This window comes from Anopheles cruzii, chromosome 3 (assembly GCF_943734635.1).
Source record: "Anopheles cruzii chromosome 3, idAnoCruzAS_RS32_06, whole genome shotgun sequence".
NCBI lineage: Eukaryota > Metazoa > Arthropoda > Insecta > Diptera > Culicidae > Anopheles > Anopheles cruzii.
Window position 1 is genome coordinate 26,285,491 of NC_069145.1, and position 19,456 is coordinate 26,304,946.

The following is a 19,456-nucleotide window of genomic DNA, read 5'->3' on the forward strand; positions in this document are numbered from 1 at the left end:
GTTTTGATTTCTCTCGCTCTCTCGTTCCCGTCACGCTAGTTGTTTCTCGTGCTAGACCCGCGGTCGGTGTGCGCAACCTAAACTAAACTGTTCGGACAAAACATTTGCGACCACACCAACGATCGCCTGTGTTGCAGCAAAGGCTAAGCGTGCCCTAGTTGATCGTGGAAACCCGTGATAACGGCTCAATGCTAGAGAAAAGGATGCCAACACCACCAATGGGGCTGTAATAGTTAAGTCGATAATTTCAAACTAGTTTGGTAGAAATTTGTCCCACTTCTTCTTCTTCTTGTTCATCTTTGGAAACAACCGCTGAGCGGTCTTATCCTGCACCAGAGACAATGTTAATCTCTAGATGCTTTCTGTAACAGTTCGTTTTTACGGGCGGGGTTGTTGGTCCCGCGCCAACCCTCCTGTCACGCCGGTATCGGGAATCGAAACCATGGCCAGCTGCGTGACAACCGATCCAAGGGTTCAAGGGGGGTTTGTCCCACTGTATCCTTTTAAATGGTTTAATTAAAATGAGTTTATTCTAATCCACGTTTCGAAGCGTGCTCTGTAAAACTGGCTGATTGGTGAAAAAAAGATGCTTAATAAGAAGAAAAGGGGTATTTAAAATTCCAATTCTCTAAATAATTTATTCAAATTAATCAATATTCTGTAAAACAGTTTGCCTCAATTGATTATAACACAAACTGGAACTTAATCGCATAACAGAATATTAGACATCGTCGGGTCTTGTATTCCCCGCTATCGTGACAACTTCCGCCGCAGGTTTAGCCGTATTCTCCACTTTATGCATCTTATGGTAGTGTTTCGTCAGTTCCCAGCGTTGGACAAATTTCTTCTCACAGTACTCACACTCGAACGGCCGTTCGCCCGTGTGGTGTTTCCGCACATGGACTTGTAGCTTGTAGTTTCGCTGGTAAACTTTGCTGCAGAACTTGCACGCGAAACTGTCGATGTTCTCGTGCTTCAACTGATGTACCTTCCGGTCGCTGTACGTTTGGAAACCTTTGTCACAATACTTGCACTTGATCGGCCGACTTCCGGAATGCACGAGACAATGGTGCCGCAGATGAGCCTTCGTTTTGAAGCGTTTCGCGCAGGTGTCGCACGAAAACGGTCGCTCGTCGATATGCGTCGCCTGCAAGTGTGCAAGCATATCGATCTTACGGCCAAATTGTTTATCGCAAACCGAGCACTGGAACTGCTTTTCGCGATGCACTAGCTGGTGACAGAGCAGCGTCGATTGGGTGAAGAAGGCTTTCTGGCATACATTGCACTCGTACGAACGCGTTCTTATGTGAGTCGATTTTTCGTGGTTCAGCACGGCGCTTCGACTGTGAAATCGGGCCTCGCATAGTTTGCACGCGTACTTTTTCGCTCGGTACGGGTATTCTTGGTGTTTGAAAAGCGCAGCTTGGCTGAGGAAGCGCTTGTAGCATATGTCACATTCATACGGACGGATGTGTTTAGTGTAGCGTTCTTTTTTATGTACCTTTTCCGAATGCTGCAAAAGATCGTCCTTGCTGGCAAACATCACACCCGGACAAGTGCAACACATCACCTCTGAATGCCCAGAAAGCTTGCTTTCGATTGATGTTTTTGATTGGGCTATCGATTCAAACTCGGCATTTTCGATCGTATTAGTGCCTTCACATGATATGTCTTCATCGATCAAGTATTCTGCTTCTGATAGCACTTCTTCTTTAGTACAACTGCTTCCCAGCTTCTGCTGTTCTTTTACCGTACAACCCATCAGAGGTTCGATTTTAATTTCCTCCGTAAACCGTCGTTGTTCTGTGCCCATTTCGTCAGCAACACTGGTAGTGAAAGACTTCTCCTCGTCTTCTGTTAAGTAGTTTGATCCAATAGGTTCCTCCTCATCCTCTATCTCGTCTTCTTCCGGCGGGTGATCGGAATACTCTAGCACCTCCATTTCTTCACTGGCCTCTGAGGCGAAACTAATGCTGCAATAGACACAAGAAATTATTGCCGTCCCTGCACCAAACGAGTTGGCCAGCTAATTAAGAGCTTACAGTTGTGGGTCTTGCCTGAGCAGCGATCGAAGATGTTTGTCCGACAAAAGAAACTTCGAGCGAAGTTTGTACGATTCTGCTAGCCCATCGGCACACTGCTGGCAAATATAGCGCGGTAAGTCGCCTTCCCGCGAAACCCGGATTCCGGTTAGACATCGGAACATTTTCCCGAGGGGTATCTCCTCAATCGCAGCGTTCAAGGACAGCAAAAAGTCCGGATCCTGCTGCAAGCACCCTCGGCAGACACTCATTGTTCGGGAACAGATAAAAATCTTTAGCAAAATAGCGAAAATACTCAATCAACCATTTCGGTTACAAACTTCGCAGGACGGATTGCTTAGGTAAACATTGCCTTTTGACAGCTCTGATGTTTACCTTAAACAGAGAAATGTCAAAATACGGGTTTGAAAAAGACAACATCATTTTATTTCATTTTGAATTCCGAGTCCGAGGTTTCTTTCTGATATTTTGTTGTTCAAATTTATCCAATGCAAAGTTTAAAAAACGCTAAATTCAATTCAGTCATTATGAAATCGGTTATACGAATAATGAATGCACAGAAAACAGTTTATTATCAACTAAAGTTTTGCAGTTCTAATAGTATAATTCTAAGTTTTTCACTGCTGCCGAACCTTGTTTCGTTTAAAAATTGTTCTCTAAGTGTTGTTGTATCATGACGTCCACCATAATGCAGCAACCAAGTTAACATAACGACATTATTGTCGTATAGAATATTCTTCGATATCAATCGATCGTGGTATCGTTTAAGCACTGCCAAGTTTAGTTGATAGAACTGGTCGTTTTTCAAAGCTTCATTGTAGATCCGTAACTCATCCTTGTTGTGATGTAAGCTTCTTAAAACTTGGATTTGTATGTTTAGAAATGAATCATTTGAAAGGCGTTCCACTTTTTGTCGACACTGTTCTACATACTTTGAGAATTCAGATTTGCCGTGCCATTTTGCCAATGTTACAATATCGATTTCGCTGCCATTGTTTAATGCCACGTTGTTCTGCTGGAGAGGCAAGTTGCATTCAGCAGATGATTCAAATTCATTATATGAGGATCGTGCTGATATCGATAGAGCCGATTTTTGATACTTGTGCATTAGGTCTTTAAAGTCTTCCTTTGTGTAGTGAAGCCGATAAAACTCTTGGATGTTTGGTAAACCCAGTGCACCGTCCTTGGTGTTTAGAATCCTTAGGGCAATATAAGATACCGGATTTCCGTTCGTTAAGCCGACGAAAAAGTTCCACTTTTCGCTCATTGTTTCCTTCGTGTTCCAGATGCCTTTTAGATGCTCCTCCACAGATTCATGTTGTGAGTTTGTGCGACAAATATCGATGAGGGTTTTTAACACTTTGGCCACCATAAGTGTATTTTCTATATCCATCAGGTTAACTGGAGCCATTAGTTTATTCACAATAGCGTAGATGTCGTGGGCTAAAGGTTCCAGCAAAGGTAAAGGTTGAGATTCACAGTCCATTTTCCATCTGCAATTTTTATAAACTATCACTTCGTCCAAATGTTGTTTACCTTTCTATTTTGACAGCTGCTAGGCCGGTTCCGATGTAACGCATGTAACGCAAGTTATTCCGAGCTGAGTTCGCAGCCGACAGGTATCCAGAAACAAAACAAATTTTGTTTACGTGCAGTTTGTATAAAGGTGAGCCAGCTTTTCTGGGGGACCTTAGTATTTTAACTTATTTATAAATCGCATATCAAATTACAATATGGACCAGGAGTTGTGCCGTCTTTGCCTATGCACTGACGGTGTGGAGTACAGTTCAGTTTACGATGAACATGGTGCGGAAACGATCGCTAAAATCATTACTTGTTGCGTAGGAATTAAGGTGAGTAAGTTGTTCAATTCCCGCCTTTCGTCCACAACCACGTTGATCTTCCACGTTGTTCATTGTAGTTTCGCCGCAACGATGGCATTACGCAGGCTATTTGCGATGGCTGTCGAATGGAGATTTTGAATTTCCACAACGTTCGGAAACGATGCATTGCCTCAGATCAGATATTGCGAGACGATCGTCGGAGAAACCGAACAGCCATTGGTTTATCCGTCAAGTTTACTACTAACATAAACGTTAAATTGGACATACAAGATGATGCCGAGCGAGCTTTCGAACTGATTGGAGAACATGAAACCGATACGAACGACGTCGGTATGCCAATTGTAGAAATTATCAATGAACGAGTTGCGGATGGGACGCCTGAAATAAACGTAGAACAAGATGCTGTGCATGAAGCACAAGAAACTAAGACGATCGAGGAACTTGAGTCAATATCAGACTGTGCGAGGTCTCCCACCAGGCGAACCGGAAAAAAATGTAAAGTTCGAAGGACAACGAAGAAATACTTAAGTGTAACCGCAACCGAAAACACCGATGAACCTGGGTTTGTTTGCTGCGGATGTTCGGCAGTTCAGTTCAACAGCCAACAGGAGCTAGATGAACATCGATTCGAAAGCCACAGGAAATATCGCATCTTAGACAACTCCATACGACCTTTCGAGTGCGATATGTGCTTCAAACGGTTTTTGACGGAAAAGCTTCTGGTGCAGCACAAAACACGATCGTACCGAAAACGTCGTTTCGTGTGCAAATCGTGCGGCCTAGCTTACCTTACCAACAACGGATTGAAACGCCACGAGAAGGTGTGCAATGTGGAGGAGAAAAATTTCTCCTGCGAGGTGTGTGGCAAACGTTTTCTGCAAACGGTCACACTGGCGAGTCACCGGAAGCTGCACCAGCAGGAGAAAGCATTCTCGTGCTCCGTATGCGGGAAAACGTTTAGGAAAAAGTTCGAAATAACCATTCATATGGTAACGCACACGGAAGAGCAACCGTATCCGTGTGATCTTTGTCCGGCCAGATTCAAACGCCACCAAGCGTTGAAGAATCATCAGAAGCATCACGTGAACTCTCGGCCGTACAAGTGTGATCTGTGCGAAGAGTCGTTCAATAGTTTTGCTGCCCGAAAGTTCCACCGCCTAACGGTGCACGAAGGATTGGATCCGTTCCGGTGCGATCATTGCGGCGTTAGCTTTGGTCGCAGATTACGGTTAACCCAACATATGAAGCGCGTGCATGGCGTCACTGATTGAAAAGAAATCGTTATGACAAAAATTTAGTATTGATTAATAGTTAATATTAATATGGACCATAAAATGAAGATTAATAAAATGCTGTGAAAAGAGCATCTTGAAAAGGCTGTAAAAAAGAAGAATATTTTGTGGTATTTTGTAAGCATTCAAGCATTGTTTGAAATGTGTTTATAGTTCTGTGGCCATCCGACTCCGGTGACTTAAGAAATAAATTGTCTTCATCTACATTTTAAATGTTCACAATTTGTTCCACGGTAAAAATATTTTAATGACGGGCATAGGTATTTTACCATTCACTCATAATACTGCTTGTTAAAAGATCTAGAGACACAGGTCAGTTCAAATTGCAGATGAAAATCGTGAGTAAAATCTTGACTTAGGGGTTCGAACATGGTTTGCTACGAAGCGTCAACGTTGAAAATAATGAATAATGAATGAAAGGGGAACAAATGCATTATTTCGATTGATACAATCCGTCCGTTTTTCGTATGGGGAGGAATCACGGAGCATCTGGCATCTTGAAGTTGCATCACTTCAGAAGGACGGAACTGCCTGCTCTGGGCGATTTCGCCGATCGGATTCAAGAGGTCACGAGCATAAATATCGTACAGAGGCCGTATGAGGTAATCAATGAAGCAGCTACCGGATTGAGGAGCACCCATTCAGCACCCGGTGGCGAATCTTCCAAGGAAAGCTAGCTCCGGCTCCGACGTGGAGGATAAAACATTGCGAAAATCTGGCTCGTGCTTATATAAATACATAACATCGGGCCCGTCCAAGTCACGTTGTATGCGGTGTGTTTCGGCCGGGGCCATTTACTAGCCGTTAGCCGCCGCCTAGCGGCGACCATAATCCGACACCCACCGCCCGTTCGGCGCAGTCACAGGCATTTCACGCAGTAGCAGCCGGTGCTCTTTCTCGCTAGTTTGCTTAACGGTCACATTGCATCCGTCGTGTTTTCTGCGATGTCCCCCTGTACTTTCTGGCCCATATACCTACGCCACGGTGGAACGGATGGCCACCGAATCGCGTTACACTGTGCTCAGTTCGGTCGGGTACTTCGAATGGTTCGGACGGGAGTTGTTGCAGTCGCCACGTCTGGCGTCTGGTTAGAAGTGTAAGAATTAAGAGCAGTGTAGTGCAAAGGAAGAGTAAGAGATCTACCACATTCAATGACACAGTAACTGTAACTTTTTGTGATTTAATTATTGCACACGACGTTGCAAAAGGTGAGAACCATAACATCTCTAGAAAACCTGAAGCGTAGAATGCTTCAAACGGTTTAAAACATTTTTGGTTCTCTCACTTCAGAACACGTTATGATGTTTAACAGGACGCTCCAGCGTTGCATTTGGTGTAAAATCGCGCGTTTTATGTCATCCGTGAACCATTAGAAGCGTGCCCAAATTCGGTTGTGATATTATGCCACAAAACCTAGTCAAAGTCAATGTTTTAAGTACATAGTGCAGTTTTCACAGTTTCAGGTAATAGAGATGGCAGTAATTATTGTGGTTCTGAAATTATTATCATAAGAAAATCCACCCAGTAATAACGGAAAATCTATAAAACAGTGATTTAAAACGCTCTACACGCGAACACTCCCAGGGACATGTGCGTTGTTGTTGTATTATTATTATAGAGACTTTGAGCGCAGGGCATGTGGCCTGTACAGTTGGCAATTGTTCCTGAATGATTGTGGAAGGTTTCCACCATCGTGAACTGCTCTTCAATCCCTCCATCATCATCGGCCAGTGGCTCATAAATACGGCGAATGGTTGCGCAACACTAGAATCGTGTTGGTTGGGGGAGTGCCTACAACCAAGGTACCATCATCGGGCAGGGCGCCCCGGAACGCCAACAGCGAAGCCACAAAAGTAGTAACGTTTTGTGCGTTGGTGTACGGACGGCAGTTTCAGCTCTTCTCCCATTCAAGTGATTTATTGGAACAAGTCTTTCGTGTAGCGGACTGTTTAAAAACGGTTCACTTTCCTGACAGCCGGTAGCAACTTGAATTTTTACTTGACGAATCGGTGAGCTTCGTCACCGTACGCTTCTCTTTGAACAGCGATAACAGATCGCTCTGCTGCATCGATGAAAGGTGTTTGTGTCTCCGTAGTAGGGTTAAGTAATTGAAGGAAGTTTCTGTGGAGAGTGCAGTGCAACAAGCGGCTCATCGAACCACCACTAACTCAACCACGCCGCGTGGTGTACGCAGCGGGCGAACGTATAGTGACTGACGCGCGATTTAAGCGCTGCTATCCAGTGCAGTTGCAACGACCGCTGCTTCACACATAGAACGATCGTTTTGCAGTATCAGCAGTGAACGCATAGACTCAATCGTGCTTACGGCGTCGCAAATACAAATGCGTATCGTTTGGTGGCGGTGCCACCAACACAACGCCACCCATACTCGACGACTGCAGTTCTAGTCGGTTGCATCAACCTTTATTTGATTTTCCTATGATTCTATCCAGTGCTGAAACGTGTATCGGTATCGTAAAACGCAAGTGTACGAAGATTCGTAGTGTCGTGTCACGAAGAGGAGTGAAGTGGTCTAAACATTTCTAATTTGAAACAGTGTATTGTGCAACAGTGAAAAACAAGGCTATTAATCCGTAATTGAAACCACTGTACGCTCCCGCAATGGGAGCCTCTAGTAATACACACTGGTACGCTGCGATTTTCGCAGGGCTCATAAACTGAACCGTGAGGTTCTACGAATAGTATCGTAAGGTGAGTGTAAATTTGTTCCACATAATGACCTAGACCCGTTTAATAGTCTGGCATAATGAGAATGTTTCATCGTGTTTTACTTCATCCCGGCGTAGTGTGGTCATGGGCATGACGAAGCAAATGTCCGGCGTTGGCCACTATACACACGGGTCGTCCGGCGAACCCACCGAAATGAACACGTTGGCCACTGGCAGTGGAAATGCGGATAAGCAGCATCAGTCATCGTCTAATTCCACGCAGCACCAGCAGCAGCAAAACCGCTTTGTTCAAGGTAACGCAGACGGCAAAGGTCAGCGGTCACAGCATCTTCACCGGTACCGGAGTGTGGGACAGAGAGTTGTTGGTAAGGACAAACACACCGTGCACTGGTTCCGCAAGGGTCTCCGCCTGCACGACAACCCTGCATTGCGTGAAGGGGTCCGCGATGCCAGCAGCTTCCGGTGCGTCTTCGTCATTGATCCCTGGTTTGCCGGAAGCTCAAACGTGGGCATCAACAAGTGGAGGTAAGCCCTTTTTAACAAACATTTTCGATAGAAATTCTGTTGCGAAGATGCCGATAGACTGGCTATCATCGCTGTCACATCAATCAGCTCAGCGCGTAATAGACCTGCTAGTGGTCGCGGCGTTGCCATTTCCAATGCCACCCATTCACTGAGCGTTATGCAATATGCAGTCGGGTTCACGGAATTTTTTTCGCTTAGTCAACATCATCACTATCATAGCCACGTTACAAACACAACGGAACGGTGCCCGGTTTTCGTGCCCATCCGATCACCACATCCCACGCTGTCCGCCTAACGCAGTATTATCCGCCGATGCATCGCTAATTGCTACACCGATGACTTCGACATCAGATTTCCCGATTTCAGCGCCAGCATAATGTAACATTTTGCGACCTTCGGGATAGACGGAACCAGAAAACACAAACACTTTTATTGAAAAAAAAATGGCAACGTAGGCAACATCCCGGTTGGCAGTTGTTGGTATGGAGATACCAGTGGAAATACGAGTGGAGGAAGTTTAATCGCTGCACCTTACTGTAGTTTTTCTCTTTCGATTGGTGTTTGTTTTCCATTCAATAACCATGCCAATGTTATTCACCCGAGAAATCTCCCGAAATCTATATTGATGTTGATCGATTTACATTGAGATTCTGCAGGACTATTAACTAGTCGTTAAAAAAGGGATTTCTTGTCTATATATGTTTTTGCTCATTATTTCGTTACATCCAATATGGCCAGTCAATGCACGCCCTAGCCTTCGTTCTTAAGTTTCATTATAAGATGAAGTAATCGTATAATCAACCCGTTGTGGCCGTTCCTGTTCGACGTTGCATAAATGCGCAACTTGAGTTGTGTAAAACGAGTGGCTGTACAGAGAACTAACGCCCGTTATCAGCTGTTGGTAAAGTCCTCCGTACGCCACACACACACACACATTAAATCGTAGGATTGCACCATTGGGTGTGTTGGTAGCTCGAAATACATATTTTATTGTGCAAAGTGTCACGGTTAAGTGACGCGTTTTGCTAACGTATTGTAGTCGTGTGCGGTCACTTCCTGTGCCGAACTGAACTGTAAGTTAATTTACGTTTTAGTTTCAATTTAGGATTTTTTTTCTTTTGTTTGAGGACTCGTCGAGATATTTTTCACCATTTGGCTACATTATTCAGATCGAAAAATTTTCCCATCTGAATATGCAGTTCGGAAAAACTGACGATATTGTCCGGACAGTCGATTAATAGTGACAACTGTGGCGGTACGGTGCTTCCGTGCCGTTCTGATTGTAATCACGTGGCAGACAATGTGAGCACACAGGCACCCGTAGCACGAGGTTACGTATTCAGCACCCTTCCGCAACGTGCCACCCCGGGCTAGCCGTGAGCTCGGCTAGCATAGCGTTTGCTTCCCACCCACGGCACGGCTAGTCTGCGTGCGTCAGTGCCGCCATCTACCCCTCTATGATGCGGATCAGCCGTACAGCTTCCTCTGATTTGGTGCCGGCTCTGGTACGCAGCGAAACCATACTGAACCGCCATTAAAGTGGGACAAAAGTGCTTGGCCAACTAGTGCATAATGGGCTGCATCAGTTCAGCCGCGATTGGAGTTTTCTTCAAAAACTTCCGGTGCTCATACTGCTTAAAGAATCAGGTTACGTAAAGGTTTTTGACGCAAAACATGTCGGAGGTTCGTGAACTAGCTTTAAACGCTTCATGCTGTGTGAACAATCTGCAGTCTAAATTATGAATTCGATAGTTGTTATCTAAATAAAAATTAGGATGATTCGCTGTAATCCCTGATTGCTAGCACCGTAACACGATGTCTATGAAATAGAAACTGGTTGATCTCCGTATATAATCGTTATTGCAACTTGTTGACAAATTAATCGCATTAAGGTATACGATACGTTCAATTGCCAATGTCGCGTAGGACCACTGAACCCGCTAGGGCAGGACTCGAGGGCAACGTGTTGGAATGTTGTTAATAAACAGCGATGGCCTTCATGCGTATGCACGATAGGTGAATTTCGCTTCGCAGGTTACCTGATACCTAATTTTACCAACCGAAACCTCATTCTCCTCCGTATCACAGGTTCTTGCTGCAGTGTTTGGACGATTTGGATCGCAACCTTCGCAAGCTCAATTCGCGCCTCTTCGTCATACGTGGCCAGCCGGCGGACGCACTGCCGAAGCTGTTCAAGGAATGGGGCACAACGTGCTTGACGTTCGAGGAGGACCCCGAACCGTTTGGTCGGGTCCGCGATCACAATATATCCGCGATGTGCAAGGAGCTCGGAATCGAGGTGATCTCGGCTGCATCACACACACTGTACAATCTGGAAAGGTGGGTCTCAACCGAACCGTGCTCCAGGAGTGCAATTTTGTTGATTGCGTTAACATTGTTTTTCCTTTGCTCCTTAGAATCATCGAAAAGAATGGTGGTAAAGCGCCACTCACGTACCATCAGTTTCAGGCCATTATCGCGTCGATGGACGCACCGCCACAACCGGAAACGATGATCACACTGGACGCCATCGGTTCGGCCGGTACGCCCCTGTACGATGACCATGACGACAAGTACGGGGTGCCGACGCTCGAGGAGCTTGGCTTCGAAACGGAGGCGCTACGGCCACCGGTGTGGATCGGCGGCGAAACGGAAGCCCTGGCACGGCTCGAACGCCACCTCGAGCGGAAAGCGTGGGTCGCCTCGTTTGGGCGGCCAAAGATGACACCCCAATCGCTGCTGGCTAGCCAAACGGGCCTGTCACCGTACCTGCGCTTCGGGTGTCTCAGCACCCGGCTGTTCTACTATCAGCTGACCGATCTGTACAAGAAGATCAAGAAAGCTTGCCCGCCGCTCTCGCTGCACGGTCAGCTGCTGTGGCGCGAGTTTTTCTATTGCGCTGCCACCAAGAACCCCACCTTCGACAAAATGGCCGGAAATCCGATCTGCGTGCAGATACCGTGGGATCGTAACTCGGAAGCGCTGGCCAAGTGGGCCAGCGGGCAGACAGGGTTCCCGTGGATCGATGCGATCATGACGCAGCTACGCGAGGAAGGCTGGATCCACCACCTGGCGCGCCATGCCGTCGCCTGTTTCTTGACGCGGGGCGACCTGTGGATCTCGTGGGAGGAGGGAATGAAGGTGTTTGAGGAGCTGCTGCTCGATGCCGACTGGTCCGTCAATGCCGGGATGTGGATGTGGCTGTCGTGTTCGTCCTTTTTCCAGCAGTTCTTCCACTGCTACTGTCCGGTGAAGTTTGGGCGGAAGGCGGACCCAAATGGAGACTACATTCGTCGGTATCTTCCGGTGCTCAAGGTAGTGGAACGTCTGTGCAGCGCACGGCAAATAGTTACATCTAATCGAATCGCTCTATTCCGCAGAACTTCCCTACTCGCTTCATCCACGAACCGTGGAACGCACCGGAGAATGTGCAGCGGGCGGCCAAGTGTCTCATCGGCAAGGACTACCCGCTGCCAATGGTGAACCACGCGATCGCCAGTCGGGCCAACATGGAGCGCATTAAGCAGGTTTATCAACACCTGGCCAAGTACCGTAGCCCCGGTGCGTGTTACGAGGGCGAGGGCGTAGACAAGGGTGGCTCGGCGATTGCCGGCGTGATGACTGCGGCCAAGATGCAGCACATGAATGCGAGCAGCATGAACGATAGTCCCAGTCCGACCACCATACTGACGAGTGTCAACAGCTCGGGAAACTACATGTGCCGCAGCAATCCGTCCGCACAAAGTGACCCCCATGCGAGGGTGCTGAACTATCATCCGTCGGCAATCGGCGGCGGTCGCCTGCGAACGGATGGTCGCACGTGTTCTGCAGGAGGGGCTAGGGGTGGGTCTGGCCGAGAAGATGTAACGGACACCGGTGAAGCCGATGGCATAGAAAGCAAGGGTCGTTCACTGACGATACAAGAATCCGGCACACAACATCAACATCAGCAGCAGCAACAGCAGCAACAACAAGCGCCGCGTCAGTCACTACACGATGCCAGATCCGCGGATCCGGACCAGGAATCGTACGCTAATCTTGCCGAGTCCAATTACGCCGTGCTCAAATCAGACGCGCTCGGTACGATGATCAGAGAGGCCAACCTGGGTGGTGGTCGCTTCTCTAACCTGCAAGACCAGCTGAGTAATAGCCTAATGTCGCTCGAGTGTGACGTTATGGCCACGAAGCTCGAGCCGAACAATTACGAGTACGAGCGCAATCAGAACATGTACAACAGCCAGTTCAAGGTGGAGTACAGTGACAACTTCAACTCCGGGTACGGCCTGCGTAATGCCGTGTTTTACGGCCGCAAGCGAGAGGACGAACAGGAAAACGAGGCTCACGACGATGAAGGTACCGGCGGTCATGACGAGAACGACGAGGATCGGCCGTCGACGATTGCTCTGTCTGAACCACAGACCTCCGTACGCTCCCAAGCCCAGTTTGGGTCCGAAGAATCCAAAGTCAAGCAAGAAACTTCCTTACAGTCGGCGCTGTTTCGCGAACCAAAGCATCTTAAGGAGGCGCAGCGTCGGCGGGCAGAGCAGCAGAAACAGCCACAGGAACGTAAAACACACCAAGTGTCAGAGTGTACCGAGAAGGGACCATGTCCTGTAAAGCCTTCGCCACATTCCATGCACACCGATTCTAATTACGACACAGACAGCCATCCAATGATGACCGAGTTCCCGCAACAGCATCAGCAAAGAACGTCACTGCTCCAGAACGACCAGCCAATGCAGCAATCGCCAGGTGTGCAGGATAAGGACGAGAAGTTGTACTGTGCCGACTAGAGATGTTCCAGAGGCTATTCCGGAGTGAAGTTCACGCCGGTGTATTTATGGCGAATGAAGATGTCGCACCGAGTGTAGTTGAAGCGGTAAAACTTTCAGAGTTTTTAAATGAATTTCACATAAAATGTATTCTTGTTGTAAAACAATTCACCAAATAAATTTCAGTAGTATTCATTAGTCAGAGCTCGGGGGGTTATGGTTTGATTTATGATGATGATATCAATTATGGCAGATCGAGAGATGAGTCGGAGACAATCAAACTTCGGTACGACTAGGCTAGATTTAAGACGACAACGAAGCCTTTGGATGGACACACAATTCTTGATAGGTGAAGGCAGTTCCTTCTACTGCTCGAGTATCAGCATCCATCAAAATGCTTATTCTGTATGTAAACGGTGTAAATAATGTACGATCAGTTCTTCGTCCTGGAAGAGTGATGAAAGCAGGGTTCTGAATTACACTTTTCCCACCAAAGATACGAGAAAAAGCGCAGAGTAATCAAATAAGATTGGGAAATTGTCCTACAATGTGGAAAACATTACTTAATTGTCGAGTATGTTATATTTATACTGTTGTTCGATTGTACATGGAATAGATATAAATAAAGTCATTGTACATGGAACTTTACTGCAGCTCTATTGCAGTACTCTGATCAGTTTGCTTTGTAGTCAAAAATCCACCACCTTCTGCCGACTCACGACTGACATGTTCCGAGGCTCCACGAGCCGCGTGGGCTACGAGGATTGGGCTTCCTACGGCATGCATCAAGCATGAGTGATCCTCTCGATCACTGAAGAGCATTTGCCTGGGTCCAGCCCGACGATCAAGGTCACACCGTCGAAGGTCAGGCGAATTTCGATGTGTTTTCCCCACTCTACCGTACCTACTGAAGCAGTGGTCGGCTTAGCAAACACTTAACCGGGAAGAAGTTAAGCTTGATGGGTCAATAAATTATTCATTCGAACTCAAGCATTCCACCGAAATATCTAACATGAAGCGGGGTCTTCGTCAGCCGGAGTCGGAGAGGGCGAAACGTCACGAAACTCTATGACCCTTCGGTAAAACTTTTGCGTCAGCGCAGTAGATTGTTAGCCAAGCATGGTTTCTAAGCAAAGCTGGATGCTTTGGAAGTGTTCGAAATCGGTTAATAACCCGGCGCTCCGAATATTTGCTGCCAAAAGTGGTTGATGGTTCCGTGGTGTAACCAGCATGGCACCAGTGAAACAGCTCCAATTTTAGTGACGACCTTGTTGAACGGTCAAATGCAAACCGGAGCCTCCGTGTCCGTATCAATGTCAAGAACGATGGATTTTCTACCGTTCTCGGCAGGATGATAAATCACTTTTGTCGCAGCGTTTGTAACGTCGAGAACAGAGAAACTCGTTCTTAATGAGCTAGTTAGTTCCGCAATCCGCGGTCATCGTTCGGAGTTCAAGCTAACTTCGCCATCGCGCGGCCCCGGGTACGCGAATGCATGTGCATCGCATCTTTACACCTATTTGCTGCCAACATTTGAACCCGTCTCGCCAATCTAAGTGTCCTTGTAACAGGATGTGTTACCGAACGGAAAGGCTTTGCGCTAAACGGAACGTGCTATCCTTTAGGTCATACACGCGACAAGCGATCAAGATTACCTTCAAGTGCATGCGGCGCGGACCAACTGTACTTACATTTCCGCAAATGTTTTCACATCGTTATAGAGCGCTAATTGCCGTTACGGAATGAGGCTACTGTCCGCCCGAACGTGCAGGAAGCAACTGCTAGACGTCGGTTTCCCGCCAAACCTAGGATAGCGGAATGCCTATCAGCGATCGGTTTGCCTCGAGAGCAAACGTTTGGCGAAGCTCGGGGCAGAGAAGTAGACAGTAGTAGTGGTAGTAGTGGCCGTAGTACAGTAAGGTACAAGTTCAATGTCCAGCAGCCAATGGGTCAGTTTGTTCAATGGCTTGTAAATTCCGGTCTATTTGAATCTCGCTGAACGAATACAAGGTGTACCGGATGGGTTCTCCCCTCCACTTCAACCGGTGCCGGTGCTGACCAGTTTGGTAGCCGCGATCGTTACAGACACGCAGGGTGATCCACTCACCTCCGGTAGCACTTTGCCGCCCGAGATGACAACAACCGTGCGGGAGGGAGAAGGCCAAAACCTCTCAGAGCGGCTTACGGACCGGTCTGTTCCGTCCGGCACCGTCGAGCATGGTACCCTTTCGGTTCGTTTGTCGCATCTTGCGTGTGGTGCGCAAGCCACGGAGGCACGAAGTCAAATGTTGCTGTCTGCCAGCATGTAGTGGTAGCCACACGAAATGCGAAACCGTACATACTTTGAACACTGGCGGAGTGGCACAAGTGGCGGAGCAAAAACAACAATGTTGATGCCGTCCAGTCTGCCCAAGGAGCAGCTTCCGCCCGCTTTGGTGGTGGTAGTAGCCGTTTGTTTCGCGATACTTTTTCCCACCCCCGGGGCCACGGCGTTCTGACGAATCGGCTCCTATTTCAGAATCGACCACGTTCTGATATAAGACCGGCGCGCTCGTTGTTTCTGCGTTCCAGTTCGTGTCGTACGTTCGGTGTGCTCCATTGCCCTTCCCGCCGTTGCTCGGTCCGTGATTCCGTGGCTAAAGGATTAGTGTCGCCGCAGCTCTTCTGTGCGTTCCTGTGTTTGCGTGCTAGACGACCGCGGTTCCCCAGAAGCTTTCGTCATGAAAGCCCAAATTGCAGCGCTACTCATCGTGGCTGTCACCGTCGGCCAGGCTGCCAAGTTCCGTAGGTATCGAGTGGACAGGCACAGTAAAATGCAAACGCGTCGAATGCGTCAGCAACCGAGCAGAACGTTTCGTTCTCTAATATTTATGCCCAAAACGAACCGCGGCTCATGTGCAGCAGCAGAGTGTGTCTGTTGATGAAGCTAATTTGGAGCTCAATATTTGATCTCGTGGTGACGTACGCGTGCGCAATGTGTCCTCTCCCGATTTAGCGCCCACGGGGCGACCGGTGTTCGATGAGTAAGCGAATAATTTGCGTTTATTGTTTACATTTATTGCTACTTGAAGTTGAGATATTTGGCACCTGGAATTCGGCGCACCGGTTGTGTGTTTTTCTCATTTTCACGTTATTCGGCGTGCCGATCCGACGAGTATTGCGAGTGTGCCGGTAACCGACGAGTACTTCACAGCCGTCGAACGGGGTGTTCTATAAACTAATTTTCCTTTCGTTTGGATAAACAATGTTCAAACGTTTGTTGCGGCAAATGATGAAGGCACCGCTACTGCATTATTCGTTTATTATCCTTTTCTGAACATCTTTGTGAAGTTATAGTAATTTATTTCAACGGTATAGAGTTGTATTGGCTTATTTTTTTACATTCAACTGAATGCTTCCGCCAGGAGCCAGGAGCTGCCAGGTTTTGAACTTCCGTCGTTTGCATTGAGACATAAACGACTGAACTACACATTATTTTTTTTTTTGAGAAACTACGATTTAATGTAAGTGATCGATGGTAAATTAGATTACGTGGAAAACGTAAAAAAAATAATAATCAACCATGGTTAGCATAAAATTCTAAACGGCCACCATTTAAGTATTCAAACATTTACTCTGCGGTGGTTACATTTAGAGAAATGATGATCAGTAAAAAACATTCGGCTATAGTGAAGAGTAACAGTCTCATAGTGTCCAGCAGATCATTAGCCATTGCGTGTGGGAAACGAGATAATCTCTCTTTCTAAGCAACACCTACAGACCGACAGGATCCGTACACGCGCCACAGCCTTCAGGGCGGTGTTCTCGGGCAATTTGAATAATACAGTGCCCATTAGCGCTAACCGGTCATTGTTTTTCTGTTCCCCAACGATCATAACCTAACGTTCGAACTGGTACGTTCCCAGTACCATCACCTCCTCCGCAGCGGCTCAACATTAGGCTCGTTAGCGACGGTGACCGCTGGGGTATAAGATGCATGATTTAAATGCACCCGCCGATTGGACGGATACAGGAACAGTGTCATTAGTTGGAGTTTTTTTTCTCGCGTTTTTTTATTGCTGCATAAGCTCTACAGGTTTATTTCGTTGTTTGTGCTCAGCACTGAACAACTTTTATTGGGGCACTATCAACTATTAATGGCACCGTGCCGAGTCGCGCCGTCAACATTTAACACTTTAAATAATAATAATTTCAAATGTCCCGCTGCAGCCGATTCCTTTTCGCGCTGCAATCAAGAGGATGGCAAATGTCTGCTCGCTGCCATCACGGCCACGTTCCGGGGCTTTTACAAGGGACTGCCAGAGATCGGGCTTGTCCCGCTCGATCCGCTGCGCATCGACAAAATGGACATCGTTCAGGGCGACGGACCGATCAATATCGAGCTCAACTTCCGGAAAGTGGATCTTGTCGGATTCCGGGAGGCGCAGATCAAAAAAGCAAGGTAAGGGTGAAAACCATCGGCATTAAGGGATAGTATATTTCATTTGCCAAATGGTACCTTGCTTACAGTGGATTTACTGCCAATCCAACAAAGATGGAGCTGAATCTGCTTGTTCCGGTTGCTTCGCTAATCGGCGGCTACAAGATCAATGGCAAAGTGTTGATCCTTCCAATCCAAGGGCAAGGATCCAGCAACATGACGATGGGTAAGTTAAAACCATGGTGTTATGCTAACCAAGAGAAAGCTAGGTAGAGGGATAGAGAACTATAGACCAAGGCACACGCAAAGTTGTAAAAAGACGCATTTTACTAATTCACAAATTCGGTGTTCTCCGCAGTTAACTGTGACATTACCCTGAAATGGGTCGGCAAGCTAGTCGACAAGAATGGAAAACAATTCTTCCAGGTCGAGAAATCCAAGGCCAATTTTGACACGTCGCGGTTCTACATGGACTTCACGAACTTGTTCAACGGCGATAAGGCACTAGGCGACAACATGAACGTGTTCCTGAATGAAAACTGGCAGGACATCCTGAAGGAACTGAAGCCCGCCATCGCTGCCGCCTTCACCAAGATATTCGAAGCCGTCGTCTCGAACGTCTTCAACAAGGTGCCGTACAGCGAACTGTATCTCGCATAAAGCCACAGATGTGCCGTTGCCGAGTATTGTTTATTTTAATAAAACCAAACTGTTACAAATGTCGTTTTACGTCACATGTTTTCTCATCCCTAATGTTGATAAAAGTTACTCACTCTTCGCACCACCGAAATAACAAAATCATCCGGCAAAACCACACATTGTGACAAATTTTGAAGCATTCTTTCAATGGGTAATAACAGCCATCCTAAGAATATCTTTGTTGAAAGTCTGTGTGTGATTATGCCTCACTGCTGCTTTATTTCTCAAATACCCTGAAAGCATTAAACGCAAGATCAACCTTAAGCTTGCGTCTGGCGCACCTTTTATTGTTCGCTGGCTACGAGGTAAACGGTCGGAAATCGTCGATTTTTTATTTCGTCTTGGCACAAATGCAGGAAAAAATGCTAATAAAGGCTAATGACGCAAAGCAATGCCACAACTGTAATAAATTAACAAAGATAAGCCGCCTAATTGCTTCCTTTGGGGCTAGAGAGCAAATCTACCCGGCCATTGGGAAGCCTTGTGCGAAATAGCTTTTTACAAATTGCTGTGCTTTTGCTTACACATTTACAGATGTTGTTGTTTCATTTCAAATTCTGCTGATGGGTACGATTATTTGCGTCAAATGAAAGATGAATATTATTTTTTTGGCGGTTTTTTATCCATTCATTCGTTTTTTCTCTTACAATCAAATATTAATATATTCCACTTTGTATTTACGCTTCCACCAAGGTGTAAAATAACAAACTGTTAAATTAATTGCTTCTCTTTGCTTTGAACGCTATCCACGCGCAAGTTATTTCAAACAGCAGAAAATTCGCTACAAACTGCACACAGTACAACATGTGTGTGTTATTAAATGAAACTGAATGTTGATATATTTCTTTTAATGTTTCTAATGGCCGTGATAGTTTGTAAACATTAGGGACGAAATTAAGCTAGATTATTAAGCTCCTTTTTTCATTCCCTATCGCCGGGATCAATGGGGTTCGTAGAGAGGATATTCAGCAGAACCTGCTTCCAGAGAAGCAAACGATCATCACCAGACTCTTAACTGTAGGTTTTTTCAGAACGTGGCCGACATCCTATGATCGTGCCGCGGGCAAGCCGCATGACGTGTAAGTCACGCGCTCCGGCATGGGCGGTTTATTGCCTACCGCTGGAAGGGTTTTGCTTTTCCCTTACTACCGGCTTCTTCTCCCCGATAATCA

At 46.8% G+C, this 19,456-nt stretch overlaps 4 protein-coding genes across 4 annotated transcripts; 3 read left to right on the forward strand and 1 right to left on the reverse strand.

Annotated features, from left to right (window-relative positions):
• Positions 1–714: 714 nt before the first annotated feature.
• Positions 715–2,293, reverse strand: LOC128273267 (zinc finger and SCAN domain-containing protein 31-like). The gene is made up of 2 exons (XM_053011203.1): positions 2,043–2,293; positions 715–1,973 (listed from the first exon to the last, which is right to left on the reverse strand). Exons 1-2 carry the CDS (start codon positions 2,291–2,293, stop codon positions 722–724), a joined length of 1,503 nt encoding a protein of 500 aa, XP_052867163.1. The 3' UTR covers positions 715–721.
• A 1,925-nt stretch (positions 2,294–4,218) lies between these two features.
• Positions 4,219–5,157, forward strand: LOC128270121 (gastrula zinc finger protein XlCGF7.1-like). Its single transcript, XM_053007525.1, has one exon. The coding sequence runs from the start codon at positions 4,219–4,221 to the stop codon at positions 5,155–5,157; it is 939 nt and encodes a 312-aa protein (XP_052863485.1).
• Positions 5,158–7,992: 2,835 nt separating this feature from the next.
• Positions 7,993–13,647, forward strand: LOC128272928 (cryptochrome-1-like). Its single transcript, XM_053010816.1, has 4 exons — positions 7,993–8,393; positions 10,482–10,733; positions 10,811–11,708; positions 11,774–13,647. The coding sequence occupies exons 1-4, from the start codon at positions 7,993–7,995 to the stop codon at positions 13,184–13,186; spliced, it is 2,964 nt and encodes a 987-aa protein (XP_052866776.1). The 3' UTR covers positions 13,187–13,647.
• Positions 13,648–15,741: 2,094 nt separating this feature from the next.
• LOC128273081 (protein takeout-like) lies at positions 15,742–18,302 on the forward strand. Its single transcript, XM_053010996.1, has 4 exons — positions 15,742–15,949; positions 17,375–17,606; positions 17,675–17,811; positions 17,944–18,302. Exons 1-4 carry the CDS (start codon positions 15,886–15,888, stop codon positions 18,243–18,245), a joined length of 735 nt encoding a protein of 244 aa, XP_052866956.1. The 5' UTR covers positions 15,742–15,885; the 3' UTR covers positions 18,246–18,302.
• Positions 18,303–19,456: the final 1,154 nt, after the last annotated feature.